Source organism: Artibeus jamaicensis, unplaced genomic scaffold (assembly GCF_021234435.1).
Source record: "Artibeus jamaicensis isolate MK-2021 breed Jamaican fruit bat unplaced genomic scaffold, CSHL_Jam_final scaffold_286, whole genome shotgun sequence".
Taxonomy (NCBI): domain Eukaryota; kingdom Metazoa; phylum Chordata; class Mammalia; order Chiroptera; family Phyllostomidae; genus Artibeus; species Artibeus jamaicensis.
Genome location: NW_026522034.1, coordinates 5,922,040 through 5,945,426, shown reverse-complemented (window position 1 = coordinate 5,945,426; position 23,387 = coordinate 5,922,040). Strand labels below are relative to the sequence as shown.

General features: G+C 36.0%; 1 protein-coding gene across 8 annotated transcripts in view; it reads right to left on the bottom strand.

Moving 5' to 3' along the window:
- MYO9A (myosin IXA) overlaps positions 1–23,387 on the bottom strand; it is a 312,362-nt gene that overhangs the window by 89,246 nt on the left and 199,729 nt on the right. For 7 of the 8 annotated variants that reach the window (XM_053656781.1, XM_053656780.1, XM_053656783.1 and 4 more), the window contains 8 exons: positions 15,013–15,156; positions 13,666–13,705; positions 6,183–6,305; positions 5,848–5,928; positions 4,051–4,161; positions 3,063–3,185; positions 1,154–1,303; positions 43–365 (listed from right to left, as the gene is read on the bottom strand). In XM_053656781.1, coding sequence (XP_053512756.1) covers positions 43–365; positions 1,154–1,303; positions 3,063–3,185; positions 4,051–4,161; positions 5,848–5,928; positions 6,183–6,305; positions 13,666–13,705; positions 15,013–15,156 — 1,095 coding nt within the window. The remainder of the gene's footprint in view (positions 1–42; positions 366–1,153; positions 1,304–3,062; positions 3,186–4,050; positions 4,162–5,847; positions 5,929–6,182; positions 6,306–13,665; positions 13,706–15,012; positions 15,157–23,387) is intronic. The other variant, XM_053656785.1, reaches the window with a different exon arrangement.

Sequence of the window (23,387 nt, the reverse complement as noted above, 5' to 3'; positions counted from 1 at the left end):
ATGTATTTCAGCAGAGAGAATTATTATAACAACAAAGATTACCTCTGTCTTACTCTGAATCCTCTACATATTGATTGCAAATGGATAATTTTGTTCCTTTGTTCATGATACCTTTTACTTTCCCTATAACCTTTCCACTGCGCCTGTATACAAATAGCAGCCCTTTGCTTCCGCCTGTAGTGCTCCCTCCATCTCTGCTGGATGATGACGGCTGCAGTCCGGAGCTCCAAATACCGCTGCCTCTCTAAGTGAGCACGCCAAGAAGCTTGAAGGAGAGTAGCTGCATTAGCTATAACTAAAGCATCTTTCTGCACAGCTGCATCTCTGATGACTTGCTTCTGATTTAGGTAATTTCTCCAGAAACGCTATGGTAAAGACAAAGTAGTAACAGAAACTTGTCATATCTTATACCACATTTTCACAGAAAAAGGAAAAAAGAATAAATTTCTTATGTCTTAATTAAAAGGTAAGCGGCTAAAGAGAGGGTAATTAAAATTTTTTCTTTTCTTGATATGCTTGGTTAAAACAAATATTTTAGATAATATAACCTCAATAAAATTAATTATAGAAAAATATTTGATGCTTTCATGTCCTACAAATTAATTTTAACAAATCACAAATTATTCTCATACTACAGGATGTCAATATTAATCAGGTTTAAGTTCAATATATACACATTACAGAAAATAAGGTATTACAGATTTTCATGCAAACACAAAAAGCCCTATGGAAACAGCTATCATATAAATTGATGATGGAGAAAATAAAACAGATAAATATAAAATAAGGTACCTGTAGACCAAGATGAGTATAACAATATAAGTATAACTCAAAAATCATTCAGAAAATTATTAAATATAACGATGTCAACAAAAATTAAGGCAAATAATCCTTTGCCCCTAATCATAACTCACAAGCCATTATAAATCTGATTTAATTTAAATTCACTTCCATTGATATTTATTAATAGTTTATTATTATAAGCCAGATAATATTTTCAGTGCTATCAACATTTCAAAAATGAGTAGGACACATTCATATCTCTGAAGAAGTTTACATTCTTATTTCATAGTAAAATAGTTCTGGTTACTTAAAAAAAAAAAAAAGCCAAATAAACTAGCCAATCTTATGCAAGGAATCCTTTGCCTCCCACCTGGATGATAACTGATGCTTGTCTCAGATGGAGGAAATGCTGCCTGCACAGCAAGACCCTAAACCATCGTTGTAACAATATGATTCTGTGGAGCACCTCTTGGTGAAGCAGATCTTGTAGGTGCTGTCGTTCCTGCTCCTTTAGGAACACCTACCAGGAGGAAGAAGATGAAAAACACAATTTAAGAAGAAATAAGCCCTGGCCAAGTAACTCAGTTGGTTAGAGTACCATCCAAATATGTCAAGGTTGCAGGTTTGATCCCCACTCAGAGCACATACAAGAAGCAACCAATGAATGCCTACATAAGTGGAATAATAAATTGAGGTTTCTCTCTGTCCCTCCTACTCTCCCTTCCTCCCCCCTCTCTAAAATCAATTAATAAAAACAAATATTTTTTAAAGAAATGAGAAATTTATTTCATGAATCATACCTTCTGTAATCAACATTTTTAGAAAAGACAAATATAGTATCAGATGTGTAAAAGCAGTACTTAAAAATATTTCTATCAATTTACCTAAAGCAGTCATTTTCAAAATGGAAAGACATTAGAATATAGAAGGAGATATGCTAAGGGACACGTGTACAAAAATCCCAGTGTCAAAGATTAGGATACATTATTCCTTTGGGAAATACACCACCGTCATAAGCCGATGCACTACTGGTAGTATGTCATATTTTTCAAGGATGTTGGAGTAGGGTGAAGAAAAGTAGAGAATCACGTGTCTTCAAAGTTTGATCACAACATGAATAAACCAATGATAAGTCTTTCTTTAATCCAGTATGCATCAAAGGCTTCTAGATGCCAAAAACTATTAATCAGTTTATTTATTTACTCCATTCCATTAAAAAATCTGTGGGAACCTAGGAGGTAACTTAACTTAGACATGGTCCCTTAGGGAAGGGACTTAGGTAACTTAGACATGGTCCCTTAGAAAATAGAATTGGCACTCACCTTTAAGAGCAGATAGATATGAAAAACTGTATAAACTTAAGGTATATAATATGTTTTGATGTATGTATACATTTTGAAATGATTACCACAATCAAACTAATTAACCTATTACCTATCTTTTGTCAAAAATAAAATATTTTTTAAATGAGCAAACAGGTATTTGGTACCCAAAGAGGAAAACAGCAAACTAATAAGGATAAGAGACAGAGGACCCCACCTGAGCAAAACAAGGAGTTGAAAATAATGATAAAAGCACACACAGGAGACAATGAAACACTTAACTTTCACAACGAAGATATTAAATAGATTAAAATGACAATAAGGAGGCTTTTGAAAAAAAGAAAGATATTTGAATTTAGTGAGGTTATCAGGGGATTATTATTGAGCAGGAAACCAACATAAAGAAAGAAATATATTAAGATGATAATTTTGATACAATGGGTAGAGTGAGTTAAATACAACAACAAATAGACTGGAACCAGATGAGAAATCTGTTTATTGTAAGGGTAATATAAGTGAGGTAAAGAAACAGAATTAATATGGAAGATGTATCAATGAGAAAAGGAGAGACGTGAGAATCATTTGTAAGGAAAAACCCCCTCCAAACCCCAGAACTTTCTAAGAGACTTAAATGGAAGGGTAAGCCAAATATGGTTTCTAGCCTAAGAAACTAGAAAAAGGATGACAGAAAGAATAAGTAACAAATTAAGGAAAGCAGGTAAATTAGGAAAAGGTAATAGAGTTTGAGATTACAGAACACTAGGGAGAGATGGTTTTTAAGCAGTTAATAATTTAGGTAGAACTAGAGAATTTACCAGAAGCTCTTTAATATTGATTATTTTTTCTTATGACAGCTGGTACACTATATTTTTATAAAACATTCTGATAGGCAGATTGTCATTATTATTTAAATATAAAAATATATGCAATTTAGACAAGGGCTATACATATATTCACCATGGATTTTCCAACTTGATAATTGTCTGGATTAATATTTGTTTTCCTGAAGAAATCCTGAATGTTAAATTTGGATGGAATAGTATTTCGAGGAAGAAGTACATGGAAGTGGCTCACAAAATCCTGAAAAATGAAAAGAAAATGTTACAAGTCAAAAGAGCATGATATATAAACAAGGTCCTAAATGCTAGCTAATGATCCTTTTACTAATCCTTTCCTCATTCTTTGACACAGGATGAACCAAGGAAGTACTTGTTAACTTAAAATATTACAAAACGTTAATTTGTAAAATGGGGAGGGGGATACTGAGTTCTACATAGCATCTTGTTATCAAAAGGGAATGGGAGAAGAAAAGAGGCAGAAACTAATCATCGCTTTTGAGAAAGCTGTATTAAAAACCAAAGAAAAAGTTATTTAACAAGAATCAGAAATTTTTAGCAGAAAAATAAGCAAAGGAGGAACTCATTACAGGATATAACTGAGAATGAGACTTCCCCTCTTAGTAATAGTTTCAAAGACCTGCTCAGCTACTGAAAAGCTTCAATATAATTTCTATACGCATAGCGGCAGTACTCATGAAAACTATGAGCCTTGCTGGCAGCTTCCTATAAAAGAAAATCCTGCTAGAAAACTTGAGTGAAAAGCCAAATGGAATAATTTCTTTTGAACTAGACAGTTCTGATTGAACTATTTCAATTATTGAAGTAATTAGCATGAAGAATTGCTGTGTGATGAGTAAATTTAGTATTAGGAAACATTCAGGTCAAATGAGAATAGCCAAGTACTAGATACTATTACAACACAAGCTTAATGAGACTGGTGCCATTCAATAGAAATAAGTACTCTCTATCTCTGTAATTCTATATCCAAAAGATGGGAATGAAAGGAAGAATTAAGACAAATAAAAAGTGAGCCCCAAACAGAATATAAGACAGGAATAATTTACCTGATGTGCATATATATATTAAAGATCAATATAAAAGTATACCTGGAAGGAGTATTTACAGCTGTATCCTGATTGGCGAATTCGAACTGTCTCCAGCATCCCAGTATACCGAAGTTGTCTAAGTACCAAGGCATCATTGAACCTTAATGGCAGCTAAAACAAAGCATACAGGAAAAAAATTAACCAAGAAGAACAGATCTCCAAATTAATGTTTGTCTTGTAAGTATAATTAACTTTTGACTATGTAGGAATTGACTGAAGGGTGTCTGGTTAAGATATAGTAGAGATGACAGGACAATCTTACTTCCCCAGCTGGTAGCTTTCAGAAAAGATCTGACTACCTGACCCTGGGGGAAAAAGAGAAACCAAGTTTTCAGGCTTCTCTAATTATAGAAGGAAAGGACCTTCAAAGCTCAAAAGGAAATGTAGCTGCCAAAAGAGAACGCCACGTAGTAGTCGCTATAAAATAAGTAACAAGACTAACCCACTTACATGTGGTCAAGAGTGTCTGTATTTTTGTTTTTAGTTACAATTTTATCTCTAGTCTCACTCAGAAACCACCTGCCCCACTTTACCAGATGCCTTAGTAAACTGAGAGCTGCCAGATTCTTCTTTTAATGACTAGTTCAAGGTTAAGAGTAGGTTATTTCCCTAAATACTGTCTGCTGATGATACTTGTAGGACATGCTGAAAAACAAAAAATTCCTATGGTCCCTGACAATTGATGATTTCATTGTATAGGCACTGATAGGGAAGAAGCTAATGGGAGATAGTCACTAAGTATCTTAGTAGGCATGTTTTCAGACATCCAAAAAGAGATGTATCTGGAGCTTCAGATATTCCTCCCTATTTACTCTAAATACTATTTTCAATGATTCCCTAAGGCAATCCCAAACATTTTCCTGCAAACAGATGGGGCATACCCGCTAACTGTCAAGGAAAAAATGTTAATGGGCAACTTTAACCCCTTATGTTAAATAATAATAATAGTTGACATTTATTTATTATTTATTCTGTACTCTGAAATACTTCATTAATTGAACTCTTTGTATGGCAAGGTCTCAATTAATAATAGGGACTCAAATTTCTTTTTAACTATAAATAAAATGATTTCCTTTTAGTCACTTAAAAGAATAGGTACATTTACTAATCAGCATGGGCTAGGAACATTCTACATATGTTACAGGTATTAGCTCATATATACTCACAAAACACTATAAGGTCCTATAAACACATATGATCTTAAATGAATGAAAATACTTAAGCTACAGAAAGGTTAACTTGTCTAAAGTCACAAAGCTTATAGACAGCAGAGTTGGAAACTGCTTCTTAAGAATTAAGAAAGCTGAACATAATTTCTACACATTTTAGCTACTCAGGCTAGGAACTATTTTCCTATGATGAATATAAAGATGACAACTGTTTACACTTATTAGCTACATTCTGCAAATCTCTAGAGGAACTGTCATAAAAAACAGAAGGAATCAAGAATATCCGTAGCATCTTCCCTACTTTATAAAGCTAAGAATCTATACACATGAAAAATGACAAGCAAGTTCTTTAGGAGTGGCAGTATATATACAAACAAGAGGAATTAATCTCAGGGTAACAACAGTTGCATAAAACTCTTTTTTTTATGATGGAATTTCAAGAGGTATTTACTTCTCAAATTCTAGTAGATGCTAAATCAACAATAATAAAGTATCCATAGAAAATATAAAATACTGTTTCCCTAAAAAAGATTATAGATGAACTCTTCCTGTCCACTTACTCTCCTTAGAAAGAATTTAAAGCTTTGTTTGAAGTAAGCTGAGAAGCTCATGTACAGGACATTTTTACCTTTTCTGCATTAGAGCGAATGCATTTTACAAAATATGGTTCTGCTTGACCAAGTGTCTCCATCAGCTTGTTTAACGAGGCCTGCGATACAAAGCAATATAATGAGCATTTTCTTCCATTGCAAATTGGTAACAATTTATAAATATAAACAATGTCAAAATATGCAAAAATGAGTAGTATACACATGAATAGGTTTATTTCTGAAAAGCAAAATGGCTATGGCTTTTAGTCAGATGAATCATATGCCATTCAGGTATCTTGCCAATTATCTGACATTTCAATGTCAATCTGAACCAAACAGATTCCTCTTTGTTAAAGGTAAAATAGGAAATAACCTGAAACTGAGCACTGATGCTGGGAGGTTTCTTCTTCTTGTGCAAATGAAGAAGTGACTTGGTAATTCGATCCTGCAGGGTCAGTCTTGTCAGGTGCTTTAAAGAATTTACCTCTAGCAAGTGCTGGAAAAAAAGAGGGGGAAAACCAAATTCTTCACATAAATTAAACTAGGACTAGGAAAAACAAAACTGCAAGCCAAGTTTCATTATTTCCTATGTGTAATGACTGTGGCAAATGTGGGAGATTGATATTCAACATCCATTCTACCCTCCTTCTGCTTTCCTGCAGAAGCTCTCCAGCTAAAAAGAAAACTACTTTCCCCCAAACTCTCATGAACCTCAGGCTCTGGAAGTGATTTAAGTTTATCAATTAAATTCCCACACACAAAACGAGGAAGGTATAATGAGGCAGAGGCTTTGGCTAGTAGCTTTTGTTTCTGCTGGCAAGCAAGTAAGCAAAAGTACTTCACTTATGGGCTAGTTTTCTATCCAAATAGTACCTTTTCGAGTGCTCAGAGAAAGAGTGCAGGGCATTTGTGCTGTCACTGCTACTCTACTAAAAGGCACTTTAGCTCTGGGGCCAACAGTTGCAGCAGCTTCATTCTGAATCCTGAATTAACCTGGAATCAGCAGCTACAACTTGCTGATTACAGCTCTGGTCAGTTCTGCATTGTTATTTTAATGCTTTGAAACTCTAACACTTCTAACAATTTTGTAAGCACCTCTCTGAATTAATCCCCTTTCTACATAAAAATATCTACAGTAACTACTGTTATCTGTAACTAAATCTTAACTCATGGAGACAAATTAAATTCAACCCCAGAGCTGTATCAGATATGCCATAAACACAGAAAAAAGAAAATACAGTCCCTATCAACCCTCATCCTGATGTGCTAATAATCTTAATAATAAAAGTTATACATAAAGCAACAAAAGAATATAAAATATTAATGAAGTGTGTGGCAGCTTTTTAAAAATTCTAGTTTATTGTTTATGCTATTATAATTTTCTCAAATGTTCCCCCTTTGTCCACCTCCACCCAACACCCCCACTCCCTCAGACAATCCTCACACCCATGGGGCCTACATATAATGTACTTTGGCTACTCTATTCCCTATGCTGTACTTTACAACCCCATTACTATTCTCTAACTACCAATTTGTACTCTAATCCCTTCACCATTTTTGCCCATCACCCCGACCCCCTCCCATCTGACAACCATCAAAATAATCTATGATTCTGTTCCTGTTCTGCTTATTTTATTAAAGATTCAACTGCTGACAGATATGTATTTTTTGCCATTTTATTGTTTATAATTTGAACTTCTCCTTAAAGAAGACCCTTTAATATTTCATATAATAATGGTTTATTGATGATGAACTCCTTTAGCTTTCTCTGGTCTGGGAAGCTCTTTATCTTCCCTTAGATTCTACATGACAGCTTTGCTGAGTAGGTTAATCCTGGTTGTAGGTCCCTGCTTTTCATCATTTTCAATACTTCTTGCCAATCCCTTCTAACTTGCAAAGTTAGCTGATTTTGAGAAATCAGCTGACAGCCTTATGGGAACTCCCTTGCAAATAACTGTTTTTCTCCTGCTGCTTTTAAGATCCTTACTTTGTCTTTAACCTTTGGCATTTTTAATTATGATGTCTTGGTGTAGGCCTCTTGAGATCCATCTTGTTTGGGACTCTCTGTGCTCCTTGGACTTACATGTCTATTTCCTTCACCAGGTTAGGGAAGTTTTCTATCATCATTTTTTCAAATATGATTCCAATTTTTGCTCTTTCTCTTCTCCTCTGGCACCCCTATGACATGAATGTTGAAACACGTGAAGTCATCCAACATTCTCCCTTTACTCTCCTCATTTTTTAAAATTCTTTTTTCTTCTTGTTGTTCTGATTGGTTGTTTTTGGTCCCCTTATGTTCAAAATTGCTGATTTGGTCCCCTTATGTTCAAAATTGCTGATTTGATTCTGGGCTTCGTTCACTCTACTGTGGCTTCCTTGTAAATTTTTATTTTAATTAGTGTATCCTTTGTTCCTAACTGGATCTTTTTTATGCTGCTGAGGTCTTCACTAAGTTCCGTAAGCATCCTTATAACCAGTGTTTTCAACTCCGCATCTGACAGATTGCTTGTCTCCATTTTGTTTAGTTCTTCTCTGGGTTTTTTTCTGTTCTTTCATTTGGGCAGGCCATGTTTGTCCCCTCATTTTGGCAGCTTCCCTGTGTGTGTTTTATGTATTAGGTAGCATGGTTATGTCTCCCAGGCTTGAAAGAGTTGCTTAATATAAGAGGTGTTCTGTTGGGTCCAGGTCACAGCCTCCCCTCTTACCCAAGACGGATCCTCAAGTGGCACCCACTGTGAGGGCTGTGTACACCCTCCTCTTGCAGTTGGCCCTTGATTGCTGGTGGTAAATACAAAGTCAGCCACCATCTGTGCTCTGTCCAGGATTACGCAGAATTAGCTACAAGGCAATCTGCAGATGGCTGCTACTTGTACTGGGCTTAGAGGTACCCAGGAGAGGCCAAGCTGTGAACCAAGGCTGGAGGCTGCAAGTGCCAAGCCTGGGGCATCTTAAAGGGAGGTACAGGGCATGGTGATGCTAGATGCTGCTTGTTAAGAGAATTTTTAAAAATCTGAATCATGGGCCGAGACAAGCCATTCATATGGAAAAGCCACTGGAAACAGCTTGGGTGGGCCTGAATGCTGAGTGGGGCAAAGAGTGTGAGCCAGGCTGATAGGGTCTCAGATATGGTGCCCTCAGATAGGGTGCCAGGTCTGTGGCTCTGGTGGGGGAGGACCCAGAAAAAGCACAACAGCTTCTGCCAGCACTTCCATCTGAGAGAAAGCTGTCCCTCCAGCTCTCATCAGGATGGAAGACAATGTTCAGTTTCTCGCCATATGTCTCTGATGCCTTTCAATCTGTTGCTCTAGCACTGGAGCTCAGAAGAAGTGAAACTGAGTATGTCTGTGAGCATGCCCTGTAAGAGAAACTGCCAGGGGGTCCAGCAGTTTCTGTCTTCCACAATTTTAACTGGTTTTTATAGAAAGAAGTTGTGGAAACTTATCTCCCTTCACTAGAACCCTGGGCTGGGTGGCGTGTTGTGGGGCTTGGACCCCTTGCTTCTGAGATATCCCTACTGATTTTTATTCACCACACATGAGTGTGGGACCAGCCCATTCTTCATCTGCACCCCTCCTGCCAGTCTCAATGTGATTTCTTCTTTAATTCCACAGTTGTAGGACTTCCATGCAGGTGACTTTCTGACAGTTCTGAATGATGGCTGTTCTACGGTTTAGTTGTAATTTTGATGTGGTTGTGCAAGGATGCAAGCCCTGTTTACCTGTGACACTGTCTTTAATGGAAATTCTTGTGGGAGTGTTTTTAGCCAATCACTGGCAGTGAGTATTCAATAAAAATATATATATCTATAGAGATGTACAACTTACATAGTTATTGAAAAAGTAGTAAAAGTTTTACTATACGAGAAGCACAAGATTGAGTTAAAGGCAAAGTAAAGTCTAAAAGTATTAATTTTGACAATATAAACATTAAAAAATAAAAACTTTAAAGTAGCAATAAATATAATATTTAAATAAATGAAACTAAGAAAAAACATCTCCAACAATGATAATGACTCATTACCCGTATATAAGAACAGTAAGAAATGCTTTTACAAAATACATCCCTTGATAAAAAAAAAATGAGGCCTGAATATGCAATTTGTAAATAAAGCATAAATGACAACATAATGACAATCAATCAATCTCACTTGGAAGCAAAGAAACATTTTCTTTTAAAGAGATTTCCTGCACATCAGATTGACGAATACAACAAAGACAGACAAAATCCAACATGCATGAGGATTTGGGCAAACAGGCATTTGTATGTACTGTTCTTCAGAATGCAAATCAGTATAACCTTACTAATAATGAGTGTCATTTTTATTTTTATTTTTTTAATTTCATTTTTTAGCACTGTTACTTTTAGATACTTATTTAAGGAAATTGCCAAATAAGATCTGCATGCTCATTGTGACAAAGTACTTAAAAAACTGAAAAACAAACAAACTGTGAACAGAGAGATGCATTTACATGGACTTCTTTCCATAAAGGATGCTTCATCCACACCACTCAGTACCATGTTGCTCATAAAACAACTGTAACCAGAGAGAAGAAAGTAGGGGGAAGTAGAAGAGAGTATGAAGGGATAAATGGTAATGGAAGGAGACTTGACTTGGGGGCAATATGTAATTGATGTATTATAGAATTATAAACTGGAGACATATATAATTTTATTAACCAAAGTTATCCCAATAAATTAAATTTTTAAAAAACCACCATAAATCTGTACTTCCTGACATGGACATTTACAAATATTACTGACAAAAAAAATGTAAAATAATAACATATATGTAAAATGGTGTGTGCATATTGAATTTTAGAGGGATTTTTATTGGTATTTTTAAACTCTTACAAAAAATTCATTGTATATTAAGAAAAAATAATTTTACATAGTAAGACTAATTGAAATAATTCTACAGTTTACCCATCAGTAAAAACAAATTAGCACTGAAACCTAACATAATTACCCCAAACATTTAAGATACTTCTAAGAAAAAGTCCTTGGAAATAATGGTTTCATTTTGTAAACCATATCTAAAGTGATAGTAAAATTAATTAATAAACATTTGTCACTATGTGAAAAGCATCACATTGACCGTGGAAAATACAAATAACTATTTTTTAAAAAGTCCTTTCCTTCAAGAAGTTTAAGTGGAAAAGTATTTTTAAAAACACCACTTGTATTATTACATAAAACTCTAAATTTTTCATTTGCTTAAAATACTCTATAGCTAGATCTTTTTATATGGCTTGATTTTTCTTAGCATTCAACTTATAGCTTAAATGTCCAAAACTTTCTCATGAAGTTCTTGTAAAAGAACTACCCAAAGTAGCCCACCTTTAATTTCTTTTTTAAGTTTTTGATTTTAGAGAGGGGGGAAGATAAGGAGAAAGAGATGAGAGAAACACTGTTATGAGAGAAAAACATCAACTGGCTGCCTTCCGTATATGCCCCAACTGGGGACTGAATCTGTAACCCAGGTATGTGCCCTGACCAGCAAACAACCCATACACCTTTTGGTTTGCAGGATGACACCCACCCAACTGAGCCACACTGGCTTGGGTTGTAGCCTACCTCTACGTCAACAGGTCATTTCATTTTCCCCTTTGCACATAATATCGTCTAATTATCTTTTCACTTATTTGTTTACTTGGATTTTTTTTTCTCTAGAAGATAACACTAAAGGAAAGCAAGGACTCTGATCAGACTGTTCATCCCTTTACCCCTAATGCCTAAAACAGTGTTTGGTACAGAGTAGGTCTTCAATAAATACTAGTTTTGTTGAATGAATGAATAGTTAGCAACTAATTATTCTGAATAATGTTTCCTCAGCAGCTGGAAACCAAATTTCTGCCCATAAAACCACCATGATCAGACCCATCACAAATACTCTGTAGAGTAATTACTACAGATCAGGCACTGTTCTAATTATGGACTAGGAACACAGTGCATTCAAGTACAGAGAAACAGGCTACAAAACATTAAAAAATAAATAACTTGAAGGTTATTAAGACTTATGAAGAAGACAAAATAGGGCAAGGGAAAAGAGAGAGACACGGCAAAATGGAACAAGGTGAGGGCAGAAGGCTAAGAGGGCAAGAGAAAGATGAATCCAGTTGCATGGCAGCTACAACAGCCCGGCATGATGTGAAAGAACCATGAACTGGACTGCGGAACAGAGGTCTAGCAGAAAAGGAAAACAGAGTTCATTGCTTTCTTAGGTCTTCTGTTCATTACCTACTTTATTCCTTTCTTAATTTCATTTTCATTGTTTAGTTTATTCCACTAAATTAATCAGCTCATTTTTAACAAACTACTATATACTGCTTGCTGTGCAAGGTGTTAGAGAAACAAAGATTAAAGATTTTTAACAAAAGCCAACATATAGAAGCAACCCAAGTGCTCATCAATAGATAAATGGATAAAGAAGACATGATACATAAATACGACAGAACATTACTCAGCCATAAAGAAGAATGAAATTTTGCCATATGCAAAAATTTGGATGGATCTGGAGGGTATTATGCTAAGTGAAATAAGTCTAGACAAAGAAAGATGAATACTATAGGATTTCACTCATATGTAAAATCATAAAAACTAAAATAGTGAATAAACAAAACAGAAACAAACTCTATATACAGAGAACATTTTGATGGCTGACAAAAGGTGGATGGGAGAATGGATGAAAAAGAAGGGATTAAGATATACAAATTGCCAGTTATAAAAGCAGTCACAGGGACGTAAAGGTGCAGCATAGGAAATATAGTCAGTAATATTGTAATAACTAGGTATGGTGTCAGATGGGTCCTAAAGTTATCAGGATAAGATTTTGTGATAAGAGTATCATAAACCAGTTACATAAATTTTCTCTGTTTTGTAGTTTAAAACTATATTTACCACACCCTGAAACCACACCAGCAGTGCATTCAGTTTTCTTGGAAACCTAAGGTAACTTAGGTAGAAGGAATAATAAAGGCAGATTCATTTTGTTTTTCTTAAACTAGGGAATCATAAGAATAAATAGCTCTTTTTCCAGTTCTTTAAAAATTTTTAAATTACATTCATTAACAAGGTTATAAGAGGCAAAATTTCTTCTTTGGGAGGGTACAAGAGGACTTTTCTTTCTTTAGTAAATTCAGTACATACTTTGGGAATGCCATCTCTGCCTTAACAATGTAGATCAGAGTAGGCAAATTATAGCTTGAGGGCCAAATCCTGGCCACTATTTTTCATAGGGTTTAGACAGTTGAAAAAATTAAAACAATATTTAGTGGCATGTAAAAAATTATATGAAATTCGAACTTCAGTGTCCATAAATTTTTATTTGAATACCATCACATTCATTCGATTATATATTTTATACAGCTGCATTTGTGCTACAATAGCAGAACTAAGGAAGTAGTTCCAACAAAGACCACAGGCCTGTAAGCTTAAATGAACCTTAACAGAAAAACCTGACTAACCACTGCTAATGATAAGAACTAGAAAAGCACTAATTAGAAATTATTTAAAAATCAAGTAAAATTTAGAACTTGATCTTATTCTGGCTCAAGGAGAAATAAAAACATTTCATGTAAAGAGGCGATTACTAAAAAAATGTATTTTATTCAGAAGCTTTTCAAACACTAGGAAGTAGGTTATCTCACAAATAAGAATCTACCTGAACCATTAACTTTGGCCATTTTATAACATCCAGTCTTACTTCTAAAATGGAATTAAGTGAATGCACACAATCCCCATTTTGGTTACAAATAAGGTATTTCCTGTCTTTCATTTCTAAACATTTTTGCATGAGTCATAAAAAAATAATTATGAAGTAGAACACCAATGGAAAAAAGATTTTCCATAATACCTACCTTTGGAAGGCCAGGCTTCAATTTGAAGTTTTTGTTTCTCCTAAAGAGACAAATTATACATTAGCAAAACACTACTGTAGAGACGGATGATTTCAAGGTCTCTATCGAAACAAGAGATTATATATCCATTTGTAAGATACAGATCATGTATATGAAAACATTGTCTGATTCAACTACGCAGACACCATTAGGAAGAAAGGTAAGCAAGGAAAAGAGAACAAAAAAAAGAGATGCTTGCTCTGAAATATAGGTATAAAAAGGCTTATGCCTAATGATCAATAACATAATGTTGCACATTCAAAACTAAGGTTTCATTTTCTTTTGGATATTAATAGGGCTCTAATTTCTTATGACTACAGTAGTTTTGTTTCTGTCACTTCAAGACTTTAAATAAATGCTTAATTTCATGAATTTTAAAATGTACTTTTCACCAAAACTTATGATTTTCTATTTTTTGAAATTAAAAATTCTCTTGTTCTATTTTTTCTTATTCATAACTCAAAATCATACTTACACTGAGGTCTTTTTTAAATTATGGCAACAGAAAGGGAATAAAAGCTGATACTGTGAACATGGGTTGGGAACTCAAAACACCTGGGCTTGACTCTAAGCTCTCTCACCTACTAAGGTATGATTTCAACATCTCTAGGCCTTGGTTTCCTTACCTGATAATGTAAAATGAAGATGATAACACCACCAGCCTCTCTCTTAGAGTTGTTGTGAGAATTAAATTAGTTAATTTACAATTCCGAAGTACAGAAAGATTTACATAAACTGAGTCTAGGACACTGTGAAGCAGTAACTTAGGCACTAAGGAATCCAATTCAGCCACATCTCTAGCTAGTGGTCCAAAAATATGTTTTGGAATTATTTGAAATATGTTGATATAGGTAACTAGAACTGTTTACTGGTCCGCCATGCAATGAGAAACAGCAGGCTTGTGTAAGTGTTAAATATCACTATATATGGTGCCATTCACCAGTTCACACGAAATTTTCCTGCCCAGTTTGTTAGGACTGCCAGAATTGAGAGACAACTGCAGTTAACAACTGGGAATTCTAAAGAGCTAATACTTTTTCCTTTCTCTTGATGTAGGGTCCATTAAAGAGCAATAAAGAATCATTTCTATAATGAGTATATTCAATCATGATTCTCTTGGTGAGATGAAAACAAACATCCACCAGCTTAATACTGCCTAAGATTCAGATCTCTAAATGCTGAATATTTTTGAATCTTGTTTCACTCAAAATTTTACTAATGAAATAATGCCACCATCGCTCCCTCTTTTTTCACCCAAGACTTTAAACCTGTCATAAAAAACAATCCACATCACTGATTAATACTTACGTGAGAATTCCATGGGCTCTTTCCAAGAGTTTGCTGCTAGCTGAATTAGCGAATATCCCATCTTTGTCAAGCAAGGAGGTGCCACTTGATAGTCTGGTCTGGCGAATCCCAGTTCTGCCATTCCAGGCATTATCAAATATATCACTGTAAAAATTAAGTATAGTACAATTTGCTTTAGTTAATTGAGACATCTCCAACATTCTCTAAACTGCCTTAGAAAGTAAAATAAAACTTTAAACACTAAAAATTTAGAAAAAATGCTGAACCAGCAGCAGGTTTCATCAGAAAGATTATCCATCAATTTAGATAAACCTTTTACTCATTCAAAACAAAACATGTCTATGGATTCTGCCACATTTACATACAAGTATGCATGCAGATTAACATATCATACTGCTAATGTCTTTAAATATACTGTTAACCATTTAACAATCAGTAAATAATACAATGCATTTTACTGTAATACTGTGCATTTTACTGTAATGTAAAGGCTTTTGTCTTTGTTAGATTTTAGAACTTCCAAATACTACTGAAGGCATTTCGAATCCTATTAGGCCACCCCATTCTGTGGAATATTTACGTACATGCCCACCAAAGTTACTAAGCTCCTTCTATGGCCTGAGCACTATTCTAGGCACTGAACATAAAAAAATTAACAAAACAGATAAAATTATCAGTGATTATAATGTAAACAGGTAATAGGGGACTTTCTAGATAAAGATTACAACAATATTTGGATTCCTCCAAAAACCCATAGAAACATTTTAAATGAATAAACACTTAAGAGACTATTCTAATACACAACAGTAACACATTTGTGAAATATGGAAAGCAGATATAGAAATTGTAGAACTTGGTAGTAAACCTTAAATTGGCTGTGGGGAAAGTTAAGAAGTATCCCTCTTTACTCTGCAGTACTCCCCAAAGGCTCCAGAACAAGAGGCACCTAGTACCGGTACCTCTGGAAGTGATGGGAAACATTGGTTAAAAACAGGAGCACTAGTTGAAAGTTGGTTTAAAAAGCACTTAGAACTCCATGCAGCCTAATAACCACCCCTCCTTTACCAAAGCAAGAGGACAAAAGAAAATCTGTGGACTGGGCAGCACCATGCACAACTGAGGATGGGTATGGTATACAGAAGTCAAAGGAAGCACTGAAAATAGAGATTCTCAGTTCTCTTACCCAGCTGGCTCCAGAATGCTGGTAGCTGGGATTCAATTAACCCTTCAACCACACGAATTTGAACTGCACAGTTCCACTTATAAACATTTTTTTTCAATAAATACTGCAAATGTATTTTTTCTTCCTTATGATTTTCTTAATAACATTTGCTTTTCTCTAGCTTAATTTATTGTAAGAATACAGTAATAATATATGTAACATATAAAATGTGTTAATAGACTGTTTATGTTAGTGATAATGTTAGGCAGCAGCTAGGAATGAGCAGCCAGAGGGGAAATAAAGTCAGGGACCTCACCATTATAATCTAAACAAGAGTTTACTTAATACAGGAGGCCGGAAGCAAAAGAAAGTTGCGTCTCACCAATTAACTCAGTAGTCCTGTGCTTGGTTTGGTAAGATTGTCGGGTATCCTGAATGTCACAAGCCACAAGCAGGAATCGTACAGGAAGGGGAGTAAGTCCTTGAGTTTCTATGACTGGGAAAGGGAGCTACTGTAACAACTTCACTAAGAGAAAGAGTCTTTGCTAACTGAACAAGGAAGCCTTTATAGCTACACATTATTGTCAAGGTGGGAGAAGGAGAGGGAATCTAAAAACCAACTGAGGTATATAATATACCCCCTGAAACCAAAGAGCTGGGGCACTTGGATTAGTCAAGTGCCCACTTGTAGCTTTTTGCTCAAGAGTATAATTAAACTTCCTATCTCATTTCCACTAAACATACTTGTCTCTCACTTGAATTATTCTCTTGCAGGTGAAACAAGAACCAAGGCAGGGTAGAGAGACTCTTGACTGGGGTCTCTCTTCCCCCATCTGTAACAGTAAAGATTCTAGTCAACAGTAGTTACGTTTTTAAAAAGTTAAAAATTACATGCAGAGTTTTGACTAGGCAGGAGGTCAGCACCCCTAACTGCTGTGTTGTTCAAAAGTCAACTACATATTCTACAAGCAGAAAATTAGAATAAATTTTCCTGTGAAATCTGATTCGCCCAAAAGGAAACACCCCAAGATACTAATATGGTCCAGAAACTGACAACACACCCAATTAATCAGATTCCAATTAGTTTTTTCGTGTCTGAATTCTAAATATGAACAGTTGACCATGGTTCACTAGACATCAGATGGAAGTCTGTGGCATTAAATATATAAACTAAGAGAATCATGACACAAATAACTTGAAGTAAAAAAAAAAAAAAAAGACTAGACCGGAAAAAGAAAACTTTAAAAAACCTATCATTTATATCTTGAGAAGGAAATATTTTATATATAAAATAAGAACAAGATGCTATAAAAAGTAAGCATTGAGAAGATAAAATTAGTAATAAAAAACTCCTGGGAACTAAAATTGTGAAACTGAAGAAAATGCAGTAGAATATGCTCATTCACTCATTCAAAAGCATTTACTGAGCATCAACAAGAACCAATTGTTTTTCTAGCACTGGGCATATACCAATTAACAAAGTAAACGCTCTACTCTCATGAGGTTTAAATTCATGTGGAAAGAGATAAATAATAAACAAGTAAGAGAATACACTATACGCTAGGTAACAGGCACTAAGGAGAAATTTTAAACAGTGAAGAAGGAAAAAAAATGTCACAACAGCCCTGGCTGGTGTAGCTCAGTGGACTGAGCGTGGGACTATGAAACAAAGGATCGAGGTTTGATTCCCAGTCAGGGCACATGCCTGGGTTGCAGGCCAGTTCCCAGCAGGGGAGGCACGAGAAGCAACCATACATTGGTATTTCTCTCCCTCTCTCCTTCCCTTCCCCTCTAAAGATAAATAAACAAAATCTTTTTAAAAATGTCAGAATGTTAGGCTTTTTAATAGGGCATTTAGTCATCAGTAGGTTCCATTTAAACAGAGAAGTGAAGGAGACTAAAAAAAAAACCAAAAAAACAAAAATTCCCCCCAAAACGAATCAAGCAGTTATCTAGGGGAAGAGTATTCCCCTAGACAGAAGAAAATATCAAAGTTCCAGGGGCAGAAATGTTAACGAGCCTGAGATATATTAAGAAGTCAGCCAGATCATTTAATATACAAAATGAATCAGGTCAGTGTTTTGCTAAAAGCCCTCCTGTGTCTTTCTCTCTCATTCCCATTACAAGACCAAAATTTTTAACATTACCTAAAAGATATAGGTAACATGGCCTTCTCCCTCTCCAACTTGACTTCCTACCACTCTTTCCCTGCTTACTCTATTTCGGCTTTGCTGATAATACTCCCTAACTAATCTACAGATTCAACAACCTCTAGCAAAAACCCACCTTCTTATTTTTTTAAGAAATCTACTACCCTTTGCAACAACATGGATGGAACTGGAAAGCATTATGCTGAGTGAAATAGGCCAGGCATTGAAAGACAAATACCATATGATCTCACCTTTAACAGGAAGCTAAACAACAAAACAAACAAGCAAACAAAATAAAAACAAAGACTCTGAAATAGAGAACAAGTGGGCAGTGACCAGAGGGGAGAGGGAAATGAATTTAAAGGGGAAAAAGGGGAGGGATTTTGAGGATCAAGTGTGAAAGACACAGGGATGAGGACTAGGGGGGAGGAAATGGATGGGAGGTGGGGAGATGGGGCAGGGGGTGCTGGGATGGGAGAAATAGACAAAAAATTGTACTTGAAAAATAACTAAATAAAATTTAAAAAAAAAAAGAAAAGAAATCGACAAGCTCATCCTAAAATGCATATGGAAATGAAAAAAATCCCAGAACAGCCAAAACGATGCTGAAAAAACCCAAAGCTAGAAGAATAATAGTTCCTGATGTGTAAATATATTACAAAGCAAGAGTAATCAAGGCAACATGGTACTGGGCCCTGGCTGCGGTGGCTCAGTAGATTGATTATTGGCCTGTGAACTGAAAGGTAACCAGTCAGATTCCCAGTCAGGGCACACGCCTGGGTTGCAGGCTAGGGCATCAGCTGGGGGTGTGTGGAAGAGGCAACAAATCATGTTTCTCTCCCTATCTTTCTCTCTCCCTTCCCCTCTCTCTAAACAAGAAAATAACACAACATAACATAACATAAAATTTTTTTAAAAAATTGAGACTTCTGGAAAAGTTGAAGGCATAGGTAGATACACTTTGCTTCCTCGCAAAACCAAAAGAAGGACAACCAATTTAAAAACAAAAAACAACCAAAACTGCAAGAAAATCGAACTTCATGGAAGTCCAACAATCAAGGAGTTAAAGAATAAACATGTGTCCATGTCCCCTAGAGCAAGGAATATACAGGAAAGAATAAACAAATGGGATCTCATCAAAATAAAAAGCTTCTGCATGGCCAAAGAAAACAGTATTAAATTAAAAAGACAACCAACTGTATGGGAAAACATATTTGCCAATGATACCTCAGACAAAGGTTTAATCTCCAAAATATACAAAGAACTTACACGACTCCACTCTAGGAAGACATCGAACCCAATTAAAAAATGGGAAAAGGACTTGAACAGACACTTCTCCAAAGAGGACATACAGAATATCCAGAGACACATGAAGAGGTGCTCAATATCGTTAGCTATCAGAGAGATGCAAATTAAAACCACAATGAGATACCACTTTACACCAGTCAGGATGGCTATCATAAACAAAGCAACAAACAACAAATGTTGGAGAGGTTGTGGGGAAAAGGGGTCCGTAGTTCACTGTTGGTGGGATTGCAGACTGGTACAACCATTATGGAAAACAGTATGGAATTTTCTCAGAAAAATAAAAATCGACCTGCCTTTTGACCCAGCAATTCCGCTGCTAGAATTATATCCCAAGAATCCTAAAACATCAATATCAAATAACCTATGCACCACAATGTTCATAGCAGCACAATTTACAATAGCCAAGAGTTGGAAGCAACCTAGGTGCCCGTCAGTAAATGAATGGATCAAAAAATTGTGGTACATATACACGATGGAATTCTATGCAGCAGAGAGAAAGAAGGGAGCTACTACCCTTTGCAACAACATGGATGGAACTGGAAAGCATTATGCTGAGTGAAATAGGCCAGGCATTGAAGGACAAATACCATATGATCTCACCTTTAACAGGAAGCTAAATAACAAAATAAACAAGCAAATAGAATAAAAACAAAGACACTAAAATAGAGAACAAGTGGGCAGCGACCAGAGGGGAGAGGGAAGGGAATTTAAGGGGAAAAACGAGGAGGGATTTTGAAGAACAAGTGTGAAAGACACAGGGATGAGGACTGTGGGGGGGGGGGGTGAAGGGAGGGAGGTGGGGAGACGGGGCGGAGGGGGTGCTGGGATGGGAGAAATTGACAAAAAAAAAACTGTACTTGAAAAATAACTAAATAAATTTTAAAAAAATAAAAAATTAAAATTAAAAAAACAAAAAAAAAGAATAAACATGTGTCCACACTTGTAGGAGGGGCAGAGATGGGCAGGCAGGGAAGAGAAGATGTGTGGCAAAGCTGCAACTGGTGGACCGGCTCGGTGAGGAGGTGGAGAAGGAGGCTAGTAGACCTGGTGGTTCCACAATCATGTGCAGATAAAACCAGGAGGAACAACTGGAGATCAAGATAGGCCACGCAACCCAGGATTGCAGTGCAGGGAAAATAAAGTTTCAAAACCTCTGGCTGTAAAAACCTATGGGAGGTGCAGGGGTGGGAGAAACTCCTAGTCTCAGAGGAGAGTCCATTGGAGGGGCCCACAGGATCCTAGAACATACAGCAGCCCACCCACCCAAGAACCAGCACCAGAGGAGCCCAATTCGCTTGTAGGTAGCAGGGAAAGTGACTGAAAGTGGGGTGAGAGCCAAGCAATTGGCATTGTTCCCTCTCAAACCCCTCCCCCACATACAGTGCCACAGTGCAGTGAAGTAGGTTGCCCGTCCTGGTGAATACCTAAGGCTGAGCCCTTACTATGTAACAGGCATGCTGGAACAACAACAACAAAAATATGGCCCAAATGAAAGAACAGATCAAAATACCAGGAAAAGAACTAAATGACAAGAAGATTGCCAATCTATCAGATGCAAAGTTCAAAACACTGGTTACCAGGATGCTCACAGAAATAGTTGAGTATGGACAGAAAATAAGAGTAGAAACAAAGACTATATGTAGTGACATAAAGAAAAATATACAGGGAACCAACAGTGAAGGGAAAGAAACTGGGACTCAAATCAACAATTTGGAAAAGAAACAAGAAATAAACACTCAACCATTAAGAGAATGAAGAAACAAGAATTCAAAAAATGAGAAGAGGCTTAGAAACCTCTGGACAACTTTAAATGTTCCAACATCTGAATCATAGGGATGCCAGAAGGAGAAAAAGAAGAGCAAGAAACTGAAAACTTATTTAAAAAATAATGAAGGAAAACTTCCCCAGTCTAGGGAAGGAACTAGACATGCAAATCCAGGAAGCTCAGAGAGTCCCAAACAAGTTGTACCTAAGGAGGAACACACCAAGACTCATCATAATTAAATTACCCAAGTTTAAAGACTAGAAGAGAATCTTAAAAGCAGCAAAAGGAAAGGAGGGAGTTATCTACCACAGAGTTCCCATATGACTATCAGCTGATTTCTCAAAAGAGACCTTGCAGGCAAGAAGGGGCTAGAAAGAAGTATTCAAAGTCATGAATGGATGGATCTGAATTCCAGATGACTCTATCCAGCAAAGCTATCATTTACAATGGAAGGGCAGATAAAGTACTTCCCAGATAAGGTCAAGTTAAAGGAGTTCATCACCACCAAGCCCTTATTATATGAAATGTTAAAGGAACTTATCTAAGAAAAAGAAGATAAAAAAATATGAACAGTGAAAAGACAGCAAACTCACAGATATTAACAGCCACACCTAAAACAAAAGCAAACTAAGCAAACAACTAGAACAGAAACAAAAATACAGAAATGCAGACCACACGGAGGGTTATCAGAAGGGAGGAGGATGGGGGAGAATGGGAGAAATGGTGCAGGGATTAAGAATCATAATTAGTAGGTACAAAATAGACCGGAGGTTGTTAAGAATGATATAAGAAATGGAGAAGTCAAGTGATTTATATGTACGATCCACAGACATGAACTAAGGGGGGGTGATGCTAGAGGGAGGGGGATGCATGGTAGAAGGCAAAAACAGGGAGAAAAAATAATGGAACAAATAATAGCATAATCAATAAAATATACTTAATTTTTTTAAGAAATAAAAGAATAAACCACATGGTACTGGTAAAAGAAAAGATATATAGATCAGTGGAACAGGATTGAGAATCTAGAAATAAACTATTGGTTATGGTCAATTGTGTTTTCGAAAGGTGTCAACAATCCAATGGGGAAAGAAAAGTATTTTCAACAAGTGGTGCTGAGATAACTAGATCTCTACACACAAAAGGATGAGGTTGAACTTCTCACAGCCGTTACTAAAAATCAACTCAAAATGGATCATATATATAAATTTAAGAGCTAAAACTATAAAATTCTTGGAAAAAAATATAAGCTTTGTGAAATGGGGTTAGGAGATGATTTCTTAATTATGACAATAAAGTATAGCAGAAAAGAAAAATAGATAAACTAGACTTCAACAAAATTTTAAATTTCTTCACTTACAAAAACTGTAAAAAAGTGAAAGGACAACTGACTCAGATTAAGAGAAAATAATTTCAAATTATATATCTAATAACAGAACTGTATATAGAATATATAAATATACCACTCAAAAATAATAGAACAGGACTTCCGGCCAAGATGAAGGTGTAGGTGGATATGTTTTGTCTGCTCGCACAGCCAAAAGAAGGACAACAACAAATTTTAAAACAAAAAACAACCAGAACTGCCATAAAATTGAACTGTATGGAAGTCTGACAACTAAGGAGTTAAAGAAGAAACATTCATCCAGAATGGTAGGAGGGGAGATCAGGGCAGCCAGAGGGAAAAGATGCATGACAAGGCCAAGGTTGGAGATACAGGTGAGTGAGGCAGCAGCTGGCAGACAGGCAGTCCCACATTCACATGAGGATAAACCAGAAGAACAACTGGAGACCAAGACATTGCACAACCCAGGGTTCCAGTGCCTGGAAATAAAGTCTCAAAATCTCTGGCTGTCAAAACCTGTGGGAATTGTGGTAGTGGGAGAAACTCTCAGCCTCTGTAAGAGAGTTTGCTGGAGAGACCCACAGGGTCATAGAATGTACATAAACCCACCCACCTGGGAATCAGTACCAGAAGGGCCCAATTTCTTTG